Source organism: Spinacia oleracea, chromosome 1, assembly GCF_020520425.1.
Source record: "Spinacia oleracea cultivar Varoflay chromosome 1, BTI_SOV_V1, whole genome shotgun sequence".
Lineage (NCBI taxonomy): Eukaryota > Viridiplantae > Streptophyta > Magnoliopsida > Caryophyllales > Amaranthaceae > Spinacia > Spinacia oleracea.
In genome coordinates, this window is record NC_079487.1 from 123,636,726 (window position 1) to 123,652,678 (window position 15,953).

The following is a 15,953-nucleotide window of genomic DNA, read 5'->3' on the forward strand; positions in this document are numbered from 1 at the left end:
ATCCAAAGCTGTGATTTCCTTTTCCATAGCTGCTATCCAGTTGCTGTCTGTTGCTGCTTCTGAATAAGAAGTAGGCTCAATCAATTCCAACTGTGCAGCAATGAGTGCCTTTTGTTTGTCAGGTAGACTATCATAGGCCACAAGATTACACCAATGTCTTTTTGGTGGAGGACAGACATAATCTTTGAGATGAGATGGTGGTTGAGTTTGTCTAGTAGACCTTCTGGAAGGTAGAATAGGGAATTCAAGAGAATTAAAATGTGGAATTGTAGCTGTAGGAGGTGAGTTTGGAAGGTTAGAAGAAGGAGTGGTGGAGATAGGAATTGAAGAATGAGAAGAATGTGAAGTAGGAGAATTTGTGTTTGTGTCAGAAGTTGAATTAGAAGGTTGATCAGATGAGTTCTGATCAAAGATGGGATAATGTGAAGAATCTGTAAAATCTGTATGGATGGGAAGAAAAAATTTATTTTTGTAGGTTTGTGTTGGTGCAGAAGAGAAGTGAAAAGGAAAATGTTTCTCATGAAAAACAACATCTCTAGAAGTTGTAATTTTGTGTGTAGCTAGATTAAGGACTTTGTAAGCCTTTTGATCTGATGGATATCCTAGAAAAACACAAGGGTCTGCTCTAGGTTCAAACTTGGACCTGTTAAGTTTTGGAGTTGTGATGTAGCACAAACAACCAAACACTTTCAAATGAGAAAGATCAGGTTTCTTATGAAAGAGTTTTTCATATGGTGTACAAAATTGTATGCTCTTTAAAGGCATCCTGTTAATAAGATATGTAGCTGTAAGTATGCACTCACTCCAGTACTTATCAGGCAAGTGAGATTGAAAGAACAAAGCCCTAGCTGTCTCAAGTAAGTGTTTATGCTTCCTTTCAACAACACCATTTTGCTGTGGTGTGTAACTACAACTCTTCTGTTGTAAAATGCCTTTAGATAGAAATAGTTCTTTCATTCCTCCTTCAATCAAATCAGGAGCATTGTCTGATCTAATATGCTGAATTTTAAAACCAAACTGTGTTTCAACATAAGAAAGGAATTGAGTCATAATCTGCAATGAATCAGTTTTATTTCTCATAAGGTGAGTCCAAGTCATTCTTGTATGATCATCTACAATGGTGAGAAATTGATTGCACCTAGCTGTATCAACAATAGAGTATGGTCCCCATACATCAATATGTAACAACTCAAATGGTCTAGTGGTTTTGATACAACTAGTTGGAAAGGGAGACCTAGACTGTTTAGCTAGTGGACATATTTGACAAAATGACTCTGCTAAACATCCTGGTACATCAACTCCATCTAGATTCTTTATTTTTCCAAATGACATATGTCCCAACCTAAGATGCCAAAGTTTGGCTTCCTGTACAGCTGCTGATCCAGTGGTTGAGAGTCCATAGTTATTGTGAGAGAATTGAGTGTCTGAAATCATCAAATCCTCATTGAATCTGTACAATCCCTTATGTAACCTACCAAGTAGAGTATGCTTGCTCTTGGAAAGGTCCTGAAGAACACAATCATTATTTGTAAAAGAAACAGAACAACCAGCATCACAACACAATTTAGATACTGAGATCAGGTTGAATTGAAACTCTGGAACATGCAGCACATGCTTGAGAATGATATTTGGACCTAAGTGAACAACTCCTTTATGTTTGACTTGTAATTCAGTGCCATCAGGAATAGTGATTGTGTGCTGATCTTTACTCACAGTTTCAAAAGAATCAAATAAAGATAGGTTTGAACACATATGATCACTTGCACCACTATCTAAAATCCAATTTCTCTTAAAATTAGCAGATAGACAGAAAATACCTTTGTGTTGTGAGGTAGCAGCTAAACCAAGTGAGTGAGATCCAGAATTCTCAGGTTGATTAGCAACTTGATTGTTGTTCAGATACTGCATTAACTGGCTGTATTGTTCTTCAGTGAAGGTAGCATGAACTACTCCTGGTTCTCTTTCAGTTTGTGTTTCCTTGAGAGAGTAATCATCTAGTGAAGCTGCAGCTGCAACTCTCTTTCCTTTGTTCTTGAAGTCTTTAGGATAACCATGTAGTTTCCAGCATCTATCAATAGTATGATTCTTCATTTTGCAATGATCACAAAACAGGTTGTTTCTAGTTGCATTCCTGAATTGATTTGCATTACCTCCATTCTGAAATCCAGCACCAGAATTTGAAACATACTGAGGTTTGTAAGGTTTGTCAAACCTTCTAGCATTGAAAGCTGTAGATTCTGGATTAGGTTGATGTTTGACATCATGCATCTCTTTCTGTTGCTCTTCTTGAAGCAAAAGGCCATATGCTTTAGAAATTGTAGGCAGAGGATTCATCATTAATATTGTGCTCTTTGGATGCTCATACTTCTGATTCAGTTTCATTAAAAAATGAATTAGTCTTTGATTTTGTTGAGTCTTGAGAAGCTGTTGTGTCAATGTGCAGCTACAACCAGTACACACACATGTAGGCAAAGGTTCCAAATCGTCTAACTGATCCCAAAATAGCTTGATCTTGGTGAAAAAACTAGCAATTCCTTCATCCTCTCCTTGAACCAACTCACTTAACTGTTGTTGTACTGCATACAACTGAGGACCAAACTCTCTGCAATATCTGTCAGCCAATTCCAGCCATATCTCTCTTGCAGTTTTGAGGTACAAGACACTTCTTGCTATCTTAGGCTCAAGAGATGCCAACATCCAAGATATCACCAAGTCATTACATCTGCACCACAATCTGTAATTGGTGGAGTTTGCTGCTGGTTGATTTAAGGATCCATCAATGAAGCACAATTTGTTTCTTGCTGACAACGCAATCATCATAGACCTTTTCCAATCATTAAAGTATTGTCCCTCAAATTCAATGCTCACCAGTTTTGTGGCATTCAGATCACTATTGCTTAGATAATAAGCAGAGTTAGGATTTAGTGATTGATCTGTTTGCTGATCAGCAGGCATCTTGTAATTGAATTTTCTAGAAGAAAACTAAGAAAAGAGTGATTGAAAAACTTCAATTGATTCAACAATTGAACGAAAAACAGCAGGATCAGTTGATCAACTGCTCTGATACCATGTTAAAATCAACTTCACAGTTGATATTTAACCTTGATTGTCTACTGACAATCTGCACAATGACAGAAAGAGAGAGAGAGAAAGAGAAGAGTGTTTGATGAAATCATAAACTGATCTTATTGATTGAATCATAATTACAGAATGATGAGTTTATATACACTGAATGCTACGTGGTCTAACCAATCAGATGCCAGCATTCCTACACATCAGCATTGATACAACTCTAACTGATTATTACAGTGCTAACAATAAGCTAACAGAATTCCTAGAATTTAGGGGAGTTAGTTGAGCTGATTCCTTCTAGAAGCTTCGTGCAGTAAGGGTGGTTGCTTGCTGGCTTGTATACTGCATGATGATGTTGTATGGTGCATGAAGTAGAGGCTGCAGTAGGAGTATATACACCAACAATATGTCTCATAGATTAATTGTTTATGTACACATGGTTACATGTTAACAAATACAAACATGAAAATTTGAGGGGAAGGCACACTATATTAGTATTTTTATCTCTAAAAATATTATATTAAGTAAAAAAATAATCACATACAGTGTTTGTTTTACCTCCTTTAGATTAGAAATGGACCGAAATCTCCTCCTGCTTATTGGGTTGACCAACCCCGTCCTCTATTCTAACAAATTTAATAGGTCATACATCAATTTTTGTTAGGAAACATACAACCTTGATATGAACAAGTGGTCAATTGGTTTTTGTCGGATACGATAATACGAGTGTCTAAGCTTTCAAGTAGTTTCAGCTTTGCTATTAGTTTTCAAAATCAACATGATTATAATTGGTAATCATATTTTTTTGTTCATTATTCAATCTAAATAATGTAACTTTCGAAATAAAAAAACTAAAAAATAATCGACAATGATAACTCGTACGTTCCTATACCAAGTGTTTTTTTTAATGGACATCCTATTTAGCGATGGCTAAGCTAACTAAAGCAAAGTCGGTAGTGTTTGACCAGTGCCAATATGTGACGTTTTCTACTAGCTTGGTCATCACACAATAATCACACATAAGCTACCAAAGTATCAAACGTGGTGATCTTGACATTAATTTTACTCAATCTTACCACTAATTAAACTACACCGTATTAGTATTCCGTATTAAGTAATTACATCAAACCCCGATTCTCGGTGCGTAGCATGCCAGATTGCCAATATATTACCAATTAATTAGTTCACATTTGAAATACTGTCGTTTAGCTTTGGACCCTCTCTTTCCTTTCATAAACTAACACAAATAAAGCTTCTCACTTGTCTTAGTAATCCAAAACCCACGAAATTTCCAAGCCCCTTTTTCCAAATTGTCTCATTTATTTAATTTTTTATTTGGGTATTTTTTTTACATTTAATAAAGATATTTTGGGGGTTTTTGATAATAAAACATGTGATTATTCCAAAATTATACCAATCTCCCTAAATCCAACAAAACACCCCCATTTCTCCATCTCTCTCTCTTCTTTTTGCAAACATACTTTCCCACCACTTTTTTCTCACCAGCTCCCCATCTCATTACGCTTAATCACATCACTAATCCAGATCTCATGCATCATTAATTACCCTCTTAATTCATTGATTTTGGAGCTTGCATCATTAATTAATTGATCCATGCTGCTTCAACCTTAACTCATGAGCTCCAAAACTCCCAAAAAGGTAACACCACTCTACTATTTCAATCCGATTCGTATTTTTTTACATGGGTTACAATCGTTGTAAAGGAATTCTTTCGCTTTTTTTAAATTGTTCGTGTAATATGTTTATGGGATGAAATGATTGGATTGATTGATTGATTGATATGGGTTAATTTGTTTTTATTGGTTCAGAGAAAAAGGGTACCAATTGGGAAGATGGAAGATGGAATTCATCAATTGGCTAAATCAATAAGAAAAAGATTTGATGAATTACCCCCTCTTTCTTCCAAATGTTGCATCTATAGAGTCCCTAGAACACTAAGAAATGTCAATTTAAGTGCCTATAAACCTTGGCTTATTTCAATTGGGCCCCTCCATTATGGCACGAAAAGTTTACAAGGGTTACAAGAGCAAAAATTAAGGTATCTCCAAAACTTTCTTAGGAGAAATGAGGAGAAAACACTTAAAGACTATCTTAAAGCTATAAAAGAATGGGAGATTGATGCAAGGGAGTGCTACATTGAGAATATTACTTTGAGTAGTGATGAGTTTGTGGAAATGATGTTACTTGACTCTTGTTTTATTATCGAGTTTTTCTTGAATTGGTATTGGGAGACGTTGGATGAGGATGACCGTATTTTTGGTAAGCCGTCCTTGGAACATGTTATTAGGCGCGACTTATTGTTAGTCGAGAATCAACTCCCATTTTTCGTCCTAGAAAATTTATATGATCTCGTCTTTGAAGACGATGATGAGTCTTCTGAGAGCTCTATCCCTTTCAGTGACCTTACTTCCGAGGTTTTAATAGGGAAAAGAGAGCTTCCGAAGAGGTTCAAAAGGCGTGAAATCTTACATTTTGTTGATTTCTTGAGAACTTATTTTCTCCCTAGAGTTGTTAGAGACCCAAATTACGTCCCATCACGTGTTGACGCGTGTTGGGAGTTTCCTCCCGGTGTAGGGGATCTCCATGACGCAGGGGTGAAATTTGTAGTAAATAGAAGTGATTCTTTGCTTGATATAGAGTTCAAAGACGGGGTTTTGTACATTCCGAAATTAGAGGTGGAAGATCATACAGAGTCTATTCTGTTAAACTTATCAGTGTTTGAGCAATGCCATTACCATTCCGATTCCTACATTGTGGATTATATCCTTTTGATGGATGTACTGATTACTACACTTAAGGATGTTGATATTCTTCTAAGTAGTGGGATTATAACAAATGCGTTGGGCAACAATGAAGAGGTTGCTCACCTGTTTAACACCATTTGCAGAGAAACAAACTATGAAGCTCACAAATTCTATTACACTGATATATGTAGGCGACTGGTTGCGCATTCAAAAGCGCCTTGGAATAGATGGAAGGCTACTTTGAAACATGATTACTTCAACAATCCTTGGACTATCATTTCAGTAATTGCTGCTATTGTATTGCTTATTCTTACTGTCGTACAAACTGCTTGTACTGTTATTGCTTTTAAACGTCACTGATGTATCTTCTTGCACTCTTTACACAGGGAGTTTTTACTGCATTGCTGGACATGTATATGTCAACAAACTTTTAGTACAATCATGTTTGGTCATTGTTCCTAGAGACTCATCTTTTCCCTTGTTTCCTTTATTGTTATCACTGTAAAATATGGTTTTATATGGGCGGGTGGGTTTTTGAGTATTTGTTTAACAAGGCTGCAGGATTAGTTGAGTTGAGAAGAAGAACAACTGAACAAGGCTATGGCTATGATATTGTATGATCCAATAATGTCATTGGTTGCTGACTCCTATAGTTTCTTCCAATGAGAAGGGGAAGGGTGGCTGATTTGGGAGGCAGGGCTGGTGGCAGCAGGCGTTGGAGGGTGAATTACTTAATTTTCAAAAGAAATACATGTTGCCTAGGAAGAAGACCAACTTGAGAGATATAGCCTCTCAGTCCTGAATTATGGGTGTTTGAGCAATGCCGATAAGTTAATAGAAGCGATTTTTTGGTTGATAAAGAGTTGAAAGATGAAGTTAATTTCCCTAAGTTAGAGGAGGGAAACATACTATTCTCCTAAATTTATCAGTGTCTGAGAAATGTCGTTATACTTCAGATTCTTACATTGTGGATTATGTCCTTTGATGGATGTCCTAATACTACTACCCTGAGGAAGTGTCCCATCTGTGGAACAAACTAATCAGTTCATAATCATATAGCTAACTAGATTATAATCAGGATATGATATTCTTCTAAGCAGTGGGATCATATCAAGTTCCCTAGGCAACAATGGTGCGGTGGTCTACCTGTTTCAATCCATCTGCAGAGAAACAAACTATGAAGCTCACTCAGACGATCCTTTGGACTATTATTACTACTTCAGTCATTGCCTGCTATTGTATTGCTCGTTCTTACTGTCGTACAAATTGCTTGTACTGTTATTGCTTTTAAACTGTTTGTGTTCTATCGTCTTTACATACAAGTTCATTAGCTGAGGAAGGGATCTGGAATTGGGGGTTCGAAGGAAAGAAGCTTTGTAAGAGGGGACTAGATATAACTCAATAGGTTACACAAAGCAATCAAGCAGTAAAACTAGAGCGGCACACAACAAATGTAACATTTATATCTGATCCTGCAATTAGAAGCACCTACTGGCTACTGTTAGTCTGTTATAGCCACCATAGAACAGCATAGAAGCTAATAGACCCACAAATAGAACACCAAAGTATAGAAACCTTGCAGCTACTTTTATTGTTCCACCAACAAACAATGACCTAGAGTTTATCATCTGTACGTAATTTCTATCACTAACCATATTAGAGCTGATGCTTATTACTCTGCATTTATCTACATTACTAGTCTGTAGCAGATGCATGAACTTCGCTGGCAGACGATACACAGAGTTGAAAGTTATTCTTCCAGGATATGTACGTACTTACAGTAAGACATCAAAGAATGTGTATTTGGAACTAATAAGCATGTTATGGAAGGTCTTCATCAGGCGATGTTATTGAAGGTGTTCCTGGATTCATCTGGCTCTGGACGCACTCTTGATCTGGAGAAGGAGCATCTGAAAATACAATCATTTTATAAAAGATTATGTCAGATAAAAAAAACAAAAAAACTCAAAGTCACAGAGAATTAAGCTAGCAAGTAATATACCAAGTATATGAGTTTACCTCCAGTACTTGATAATGTTGAAGGTGCTCCTGAAATCATCTGGCTCTCAGCCATCTGTTGATCTGGAGAAGGAGCCTCTGAACATACCAGATAAATATATCATTTACGTTTAAACTATCTCAAGTGACAGAGAGAGTAAGTAATATAAGCCCACCTCTACTACTTGACGCTGCTGCTGCTGCTTCTTCTATTTCTTTCCAAAGACTATCCTGCAATACATACATACATACATACATACATACATTATTAGTGATTATGATGAAACCTTTCGGGATTTTAATACTATTTTAGAATGTCCGGAATATATAATTGTGTTACCCTTGCATTGGTAAGACAGCAAGTTATATCCCAAGAAGCAGCATCAGAGGCAACTTTAGGAAAGTCACTTGACCATACAGCCTCCCTCCTCCTACCAGGATTATACTTTGAAATTTCACGAGCTACAGAATTTCCCTCCAATTCAACATAAGAGAAACGAAAAACATCAAATTTTCGAACCAGCTCAAGAATTTGAGTAACTCTTGCTCTCTCCGGGCCCAGTTCCTGTATCATCTCCCTGTGTCTTAGCTTCGTAAGAAGTGGCTGACATGAACATTCAATAATCACATTCCTGTAACCGAATTCCAAGGCTTTCTGTACACCATAGTAGAAGGCCTCTGCTTCCATGTATACCTCACTGCACCCCAACAACCAAGGCTCCCACTTAACACCCAACACACCCAATTCGCCATCCAAACCCCGAATACAGTATCCATACGAAGTCGGACCACCATAAGTATTTACCTTCCACCAAAATACAGGTGGCATTTTCCAGCAGGATACGGCCGGAACCCTAAAACACAAATTCCATCATCCTTCAAATTCTCATCCACTCTATATTTTCAGGGATATAATTATAAAAATCCGCACCAACAACTTCATAATGCATTATAATAACTCGATTCAACATTTCATCATACACGAATTGATTTTTTTATGCATTCGAATACCAACTCAAACTTCCGATTTCTAATTATACAATTTTTCAGCATATTTCGATTTTCTGTACCAAAATTTCAAAATCAACTCCACTTGATAAAAATCCGTAGCGAGAACTTCAAAAATGACATAACTGCATGTCTGCATTACTACATCAATCTTTCATATGATAACTCGATTGAACATCGTTTTAACAATTCATCATACGCTAATTGATCTAAGTATGATTTTAATGCATCAAATACGAACTGAAACTTCGACTCTATTATACAATTTTTCAACACATTTTGTTTTTCTTTAATCTTCAACAATGCATTTCCGAATTTTCATGATCATAATTCAATTTAATTGTAAATCCAATTTGCATGTTTCTTGAGCGAACACATAGAAATTCCACATATATATTAAACTAACACTGATTTAATTTCCGAAAAACAAAAGTAAATTATGATATGATCAATAAATAAAGAAATAAAAACAAGTATGAATTAAACTTGATTAATTTTTAACAGAATTATACCTTATCGGTGGATGAAGTTGAGTAACTTCTTCTCCATCGCCAACTTGATTAGCTTTTTCTCCATCGCCAACTTGATTAACTTCTTCTCCATCACCAACTTGATTAACTTCTTCTCCATCGTTAACTTGATTAACTTCTTCGCATTGTCCGTTCATTTTCTTGTTTATCTCTCCTCTGGATTCGACTGTTGCTTGTTAATTCTATTCTCTGTGTTTAAATGCTTTATACGGAGTAAAGGTTTTGGAGCCAAATATTCAGTTCGTTACGGGAAATTAGTAGCCCTAAAAATCAGTTAGACTACTTGTTAAATTTTATGTTAGTTAGGATATTGTCACGTGTGTTCGCTAAGAGTCATAAATTTAATAGCCTTACGTTACGTAAATTTGTACAGGGTTAATAAATTTTATATTAGCCATCATATACGTGTACAAATCATGATATAATAATGGTCAGTGACCCATACATCATTTTGAGATATCGTAGACATTTTTTTTAATAAGTACTTAGTATAATAATACAGAGTATGAAGTACAAATAAAATCATAAATTCTTATTTTCAAATAGTGTACAATATTTGGAGTAAAAGTTTAATCCAAATGCTTAACTAAAAGTTACCCGATGTATCTATTTTTCAATGATAACTTTTTCATTTTAATAAAAATTATTCTTTCAAAATTATTAATAATGTACAAAGGTAACTATATAAGTTACAAAAAAAACTGGAAACAAAGTTATCCCGATGTATAAGAAATTTATTGTACAACTTGTGTATGCAAGACCTTTTGAAATAAAATTAGTTCTTTTTTTAACAAAGAAAAATACTATGCAAAATTTGGGGTCGATCAATACAAGCGTATACTATACAAGCACGGCACGACACGACTCGACGAAGCACGCTAAATTTAGTAAAATTAGGCTTAGGCACGACGGCCCGACCCGTCTCTTAAGACTTGGGTCTGGGCCGAGTCTGAGCCATGTTTTAAACTTTTCGGTTCAACCCGGCCCGAAGTCGAGTGGACCTGGCCCGAGCCCAACCCATTTAGGCCCATGGCATGTGGGCTCGGCTCGAAGCTCGACCCGGCACATATCATATTTACTGGCCGTGTCCGGCCAAGTGTATCTCTTATTTAAATACGAAGGGAGTATATATTTTGAGTGGGTTTGTGTGCGGGTAGAAAGTTTTAGAAGATATTGATTGATTTGAGGCTAAGCCTAATTGCATTAAAAATTACGAATCGAGGTGAAAAATCATGTTCAAGCTCCAGCTTAGTTTCCGTAAATTTGGCAGAGCTCTCTAACCGAAAAAATGTATTAAACCTATTGAAACAAATAAGACCTTGATTAGGTGTTAAACTCTGTTAAATAAGCCAGTTCTTCAAACTTAGTCTCCCGCACTCTGGATTTCCTATTGTATCTTTACTCACGTGTTAAATTTGTTAAAATACAAACTGATATTGCAATTGTAGTTACACATATTTTATTATACACACTCATCGTGTGCAAAATATAATGGTGATAATGTTGGACAAGCAGTGATGTGATAAAAGTAATGATTTTAATTAGTCTTAATCTTGTTGAATTTTGATTTCCAGAAGTAAGTTGCTTTTGGCGGGAAATTTGTTGGTTAAGTGTTAGTTAGCTTCCTGATTTTAAGAGAATCTGTTAGAGCTTAGTTTTGATCAGTTGTCTACTTCTTTGTGCTTGTACTAAACAAACAAGCTATAAACAGCCTAAGTATAGGAATGTAATCAATCTTTCAATAATAATCACAAGCTCATTCTCTCTCTTATCTCATACTTTCTCTATATCTCTTTATTTATTTTATGAAGCAAGCCTTTTCAAATGGCACATGTAAATGTCCCATATTGGTGAAAGATGAGAGATTTAATCAGTTAATATGGTTAATTAAGGGGGTACTCCCCTTATAACCATATGGTTTTAAGCTACACAAAGCAAGCAAGCAAGTCGTAAAAGTCGGACTTAAATTTGATCCTGCAATTAGAAGAACCATATAGCAAAGTCTGATAGACCGACAAATACAAAACCAAAGTGCATGTAGAAACATTGCACAGCTACTTTTATTGTTCTAAGTTCTAACAAACCAACAACTAGAATGAGCTAGCTAGAACAAAGTATACTGGTAACGTAATAGCCATACTAGCTAGCTAGTAACTACTGATGCTAATTATTCTGCATTTATCTACATTACTACTCCTCTGAAGGCTGAAGCAGATGCATAAACTTGGCTGTCAAACAATACACAGATCTAGTTGAAAGTTATAGTTGCAGTATGACATTAAAGCTAGAATGTATACTTGGAATAAGCATGTTATTTATGGAATTGTGTCCGAGTCAGGCGATGCTATTGAAGCTGCTCCTGGATTCTTCTTGCTCTCAGCGGTGTTTTCATCTGGAGAAGAAGCTTCTGAAAATACAAAAAAATATATCAGAGGGAAACACAATCTCAACTGACCACACAGAAATAATTAAGCAAGTACAGTAAGTAATATGAGTCGTACCTCCAGTTCTTGATGACATTGTCGGTGCTTGTAATTCTACATGGGTGATCTCTTTTTCAAGACTCTCCTGCTATACATACATAAAAACATAAGTGATTATGAAGAAGAAACATTTTGGGATTAATACTATTTTAGAATGTCCGGAATATATAATTGTACGTCTTACCCATTGATTGTCAAGGGAACACCTTACATCCCAAGAAGCAGCATCAGAGGCAACTTTAGGAAAGTTGATTAACCAATAAAGCTCACGTCCAGTTTTCCATCCATCAACAGTAAGCTTTGACATTTCATAAGCTACAGAATTTCCATCGGGTTTAACACAAGACACGGTTAAAGCATCAAACCGGCTTCGCAACTGAAGAATTTTAGTAACAACTTCTGGAATCCTCAGGTCCTCTGTAACAACTTCTGCAATCCCCAGGTCGTCTTGTCTCATCACCCTCTCTTTTATCTTTGTAAGAAATGGAAGACATGAACATTCAGCAATCACATTCCTGTAACCGAATTCCAAGGCTTTCTGTAACCCATAGTATGAGGCCTCTGCTTCCATCAATTCCTTACTCCACCCAACCACCTCCTCCAAGGGCATCCACTTAACACCACATGCAACCAACTCGCAATACGAACCCCGAATACAGTATCCATATGAACTCGCCCCACCATATGTATTTACCTTCCACCGATTAGGAGGTGGAATTTTCCAGGAGGACCTCCGCCTGTCAACACACCAGACACCGTCACAAACATAATCAAATCCCATCAAAATTTAAATCCTTAAATTCTACCGAGTACTCCATTTTATATAAATCTGCAGCAACAACTTCGTAATTAATAACATTACTGCATCTTTGTATTACAATCATACGGAGTCAATCATATATAACTCGATTCAACATTTGAACATCGTTTTAACATCATACTTCATATTTATCGATTGAACATTTGAACATCGTTTTAACATCATACTCCATACTCGATTGAACATTTGAACATCGTTTTAACATTTCATCATACGCTAATTGATCGATTTTAATCTGATTTTAATGCATCAAATACGAACTAAAACTTCCGATTTCTAATTTTACAAAACTTCAACACATTCCGATTTTCTTTAATCTTCAGCAATACTTTAATTACCGAACTTTCATGATCGTAAATTTAATATAAATTCAATTTGTTTCTTGAGGAACTCACAGAAATTCCATATGAATCAAACTATAACTAACATTGATTTAAGTTCCAGAAACAAAAATAAATCACATGATCAATAAATAAAGAACTTCATAATTAATAATAACATTACTGCATGTTTACATTACATCATACTTCGATCATATAAAACTCGATTGAACATCATTTTAACAATTCATTACACGCTGATTGATCTTAATCCGATTTTTAATGCATCGAATACGAACTGAAACTTCCGATTTCTAATTAATTATACGAAATTTCAACACATTTCAATTTTCTTTAATCTTCAACATGCTATACTTTACCGAATTTTCAATTTGTTTCTTGAGAAACTCATAGAAATTCCATATGAATCAAACTAACTAACATTGATTTAAGTTCCAGAAACAAAAATAAATCACATGATCAATAAAGAAAGAAATAAAACTTAATTAATTTTGACAGAAATTTACCTTATCGATTGATGAAGTTGAGCAGGAATTACTGGATTAAGTTCTTCTCCATCGCTACCTTGATCATCTTCTCTTCCTCTCTTCATTTTCTTGATTCTCTCTCCTTTCGACGACTGCTCCGCACTTGTTACTTCTATTTTCTCTTTATCCATTGGAGTATATACGAGTTTTAGCGCAAAGATTCAATTAGTTATGGGAAATAACAAACTCTCAGAATTTTAGTTAGTTAGGATATTTGTCACGTACTCATAGAGGCTAAACTAAATAAACTTGTAGTCATAGCCCTATTTATAGGGTTGATAAATTGTAATAGCGACCATGTACGGGTATAGATCAGGTCAACGTGGGATTAAAAAAACGAGAATACTTTATTTGTTTCTTAAATGTTACACCCACGCCGACTTTATGTTCTCTAATGTATAACTTTTTTTTACGCGAATGTAACACATGACTTTAACTCTTACTCCGTATTAGTTATTAGACATTTTCTTACGTAAATAATATAAAAAATGGTCAAAGACATAACGTGAATAATGTAAAAGTTAAAATGATGCGATTTTTGTGGAACAGATGAAGTATATATTTCGAGTCGGTCTACGGACGGGTAGAAAGTTCTTAAAACATATTGATTGATTTGGGACTAAACCTGAATTGAATTAAAAACTACCATTTTATCCTGGAATGATGTTTAAGCTCCGGCTTAGTTTATGTAATTTGGCCGAGCCCTCTAAATCATGGAGTGATTAAGGGAATTTTTATATTTTTAATTTGCATTTAAGATGTTAATTATGTTTAATTTGTCCATATGATGTGTTCTTATTAGGGGCATATTAGGCTGTTCAATATGGAGACCCAAATAAGTCATTTATATTTATAACCTCAAGTGTTCCCTTATAAAATAAAGAGATAAATTTGATAAATTTTGATAACGATCATGTACGTGTATAGATCCGCAATTTTGATGGTGCAGGTGTGTGCACGTACCTCTAGGTGCACCTGGATAAAAACGACCAACATTAAACACAAAACGCGCGTTTTTCGTTAAATTCCCAGAAAAAAGAACAATGCCCCTGAACAAAAGAACAATTCCTCTGAACAAAAGAACATTAAAGGGTCACTACTTTTCAGCTATGTTTATCGCGTTTTTATTTGATTCGCTGTTATTTTTGCGATATATATTATTCTGGGTTTTATGTTTTGAATTCAAACTGTGAAGAGGAGAGAGAAAGTGTGAACTATGTTATCTTAAATGGGTTTTAGAGAGAGAAAGTAATGAAATCCCCAAAAATTCGTTGAATTTTCTGCTTCAACTTCAAATTAAATTGATTATTATTCTTCAAATCTGAATTCTGCAGCTGATAATCAGATTTTGGGAGGTAATTTTTCAATTTTGTAATAATAAATGGTATGTTTTGATGATTTTGATTTTGTAATAATTGTGTTTTTGATAATTTTGACTATTTTGGTGATTTTGATTTTGTAATAATCGTGTTTTGATGAATTTGATGATTTTAATGAATCAAATTTTGTAATAACACGCTGATTTCGTTGAAATCGTTGATTTTGATTATGTAATTGCGATTTCTTTACAGAAAAGAACAGTTTTACGTATTAAAAGAACATATGCTCGTATTAAAAGAACAGTTTCATTATGCTCGTATTAAAAGAACAGTTTCATTATAATAGAAAAATAGACCATTTGTGTTTCATAATTTGTTCTTTTATTTTATTGTGTTCTTTTTTTATTATTTTTTTTATTTTTTTATTTTCAATTTCATTTGCGTTTCATAATTTGTTCTTTTATTTTATTGTGTTCTTTTTTTTTTTTGAATTTCATTTGCGTTTCATAACTTGTTCTTTTTATTTTATTGTGTTCTTTATTTCTTTTTCTTGTTACTTTTTATTTATCCTTTGTTCTTTTGATTGCGTTCTTTTTCTTGTTTTTATACATGTTAACCTATTATTTTTTCAGATATTATTAATAATGTGCTTGATAATTCATAACAGAATGATGAAAATGATGATTCCAAATCATATGTTATTGTGGGACAAAGTACTTGATTATGAAAATGATGATTACAAATTAATCCATTTCTTTTCATGACTTGTTCTTTTAGTCTCTATATTTGTTCTTTTAGACTTTTCATTTGTTCTTTTTATAATACTCTGTTAAATGAACAAAAACACGTGCACGGTTCTCATTATGCACTCTTTAACAATTTTTCCTTTGTCCTTCTCTGCTCTTCAATTCTTTGATTCTACTTCCTATTTGTTCATTTTCTATTTTTCAGCAACTATATATATAATAATTGTACTTATGAGTCATAACCATTAGTCATTTTAAAAATACATTTTAGAGAGAGAAAGAGGAGAGGATTTATATTCTCTCAACATAAGAGAGATTTTTTGAGAGAGAGAGAGAGAGTGAAT

At 34.7% G+C, this 15,953-nt stretch overlaps 3 protein-coding genes across 5 annotated transcripts; 1 reads left to right on the plus strand and 2 right to left on the minus strand.

Annotated features, from left to right (window-relative positions):
• Positions 1-4,314: 4,314 nt before the first annotated feature.
• LOC110774825 (UPF0481 protein At3g47200-like) lies at positions 4,315-7,159 on the plus strand. The gene is made up of 2 exons (XM_021979418.2): positions 4,315-4,731; positions 4,902-7,159. The coding sequence occupies exons 1-2, from the start codon at positions 4,708-4,710 to the stop codon at positions 6,195-6,197; spliced, it is 1,320 nt and encodes a 439-aa protein (XP_021835110.2). The 5' UTR covers positions 4,315-4,707; the 3' UTR covers positions 6,198-7,159.
• A 111-nt stretch (positions 7,160-7,270) lies between these two features.
• LOC130472428 (uncharacterized) lies at positions 7,271-9,635 on the minus strand. 2 transcript variants are annotated; one of them, XM_056843351.1, is made up of 5 exons: positions 9,356-9,635; positions 8,176-8,689; positions 8,012-8,066; positions 7,857-7,919; positions 7,271-7,747 (listed from the first exon to the last, which is right to left on the minus strand). In XM_056843351.1, exons 1-5 carry the CDS (start codon positions 9,508-9,510, stop codon positions 7,659-7,661), a joined length of 876 nt encoding a protein of 291 aa, XP_056699329.1. In that variant the 5' UTR covers positions 9,511-9,635; the 3' UTR covers positions 7,271-7,658. The 2 variants fall into 2 exon arrangements, with proteins under 2 accessions (XP_056699329.1, XP_056699326.1); XM_056843348.1 differs by having other exon boundaries at positions 7,857-7,934; positions 9,356-9,632.
• A 1,685-nt stretch (positions 9,636-11,320) lies between these two features.
• Positions 11,321-13,791, minus strand: LOC130472430 (uncharacterized). 2 transcript variants are annotated; one of them, XM_056843356.1, is made up of 4 exons: positions 13,524-13,791; positions 12,041-12,593; positions 11,875-11,941; positions 11,321-11,780 (listed from the first exon to the last, which is right to left on the minus strand). In XM_056843356.1, the coding sequence occupies exons 1-4, from the start codon at positions 13,673-13,675 to the stop codon at positions 11,689-11,691; spliced, it is 864 nt and encodes a 287-aa protein (XP_056699334.1). In that variant the 5' UTR covers positions 13,676-13,791; the 3' UTR covers positions 11,321-11,688. The 2 variants fall into 2 exon arrangements, with proteins under 2 accessions (XP_056699334.1, XP_056699331.1); XM_056843353.1 differs by having other exon boundaries at positions 11,875-11,944; positions 13,524-13,790.
• Positions 13,792-15,953: the final 2,162 nt, after the last annotated feature.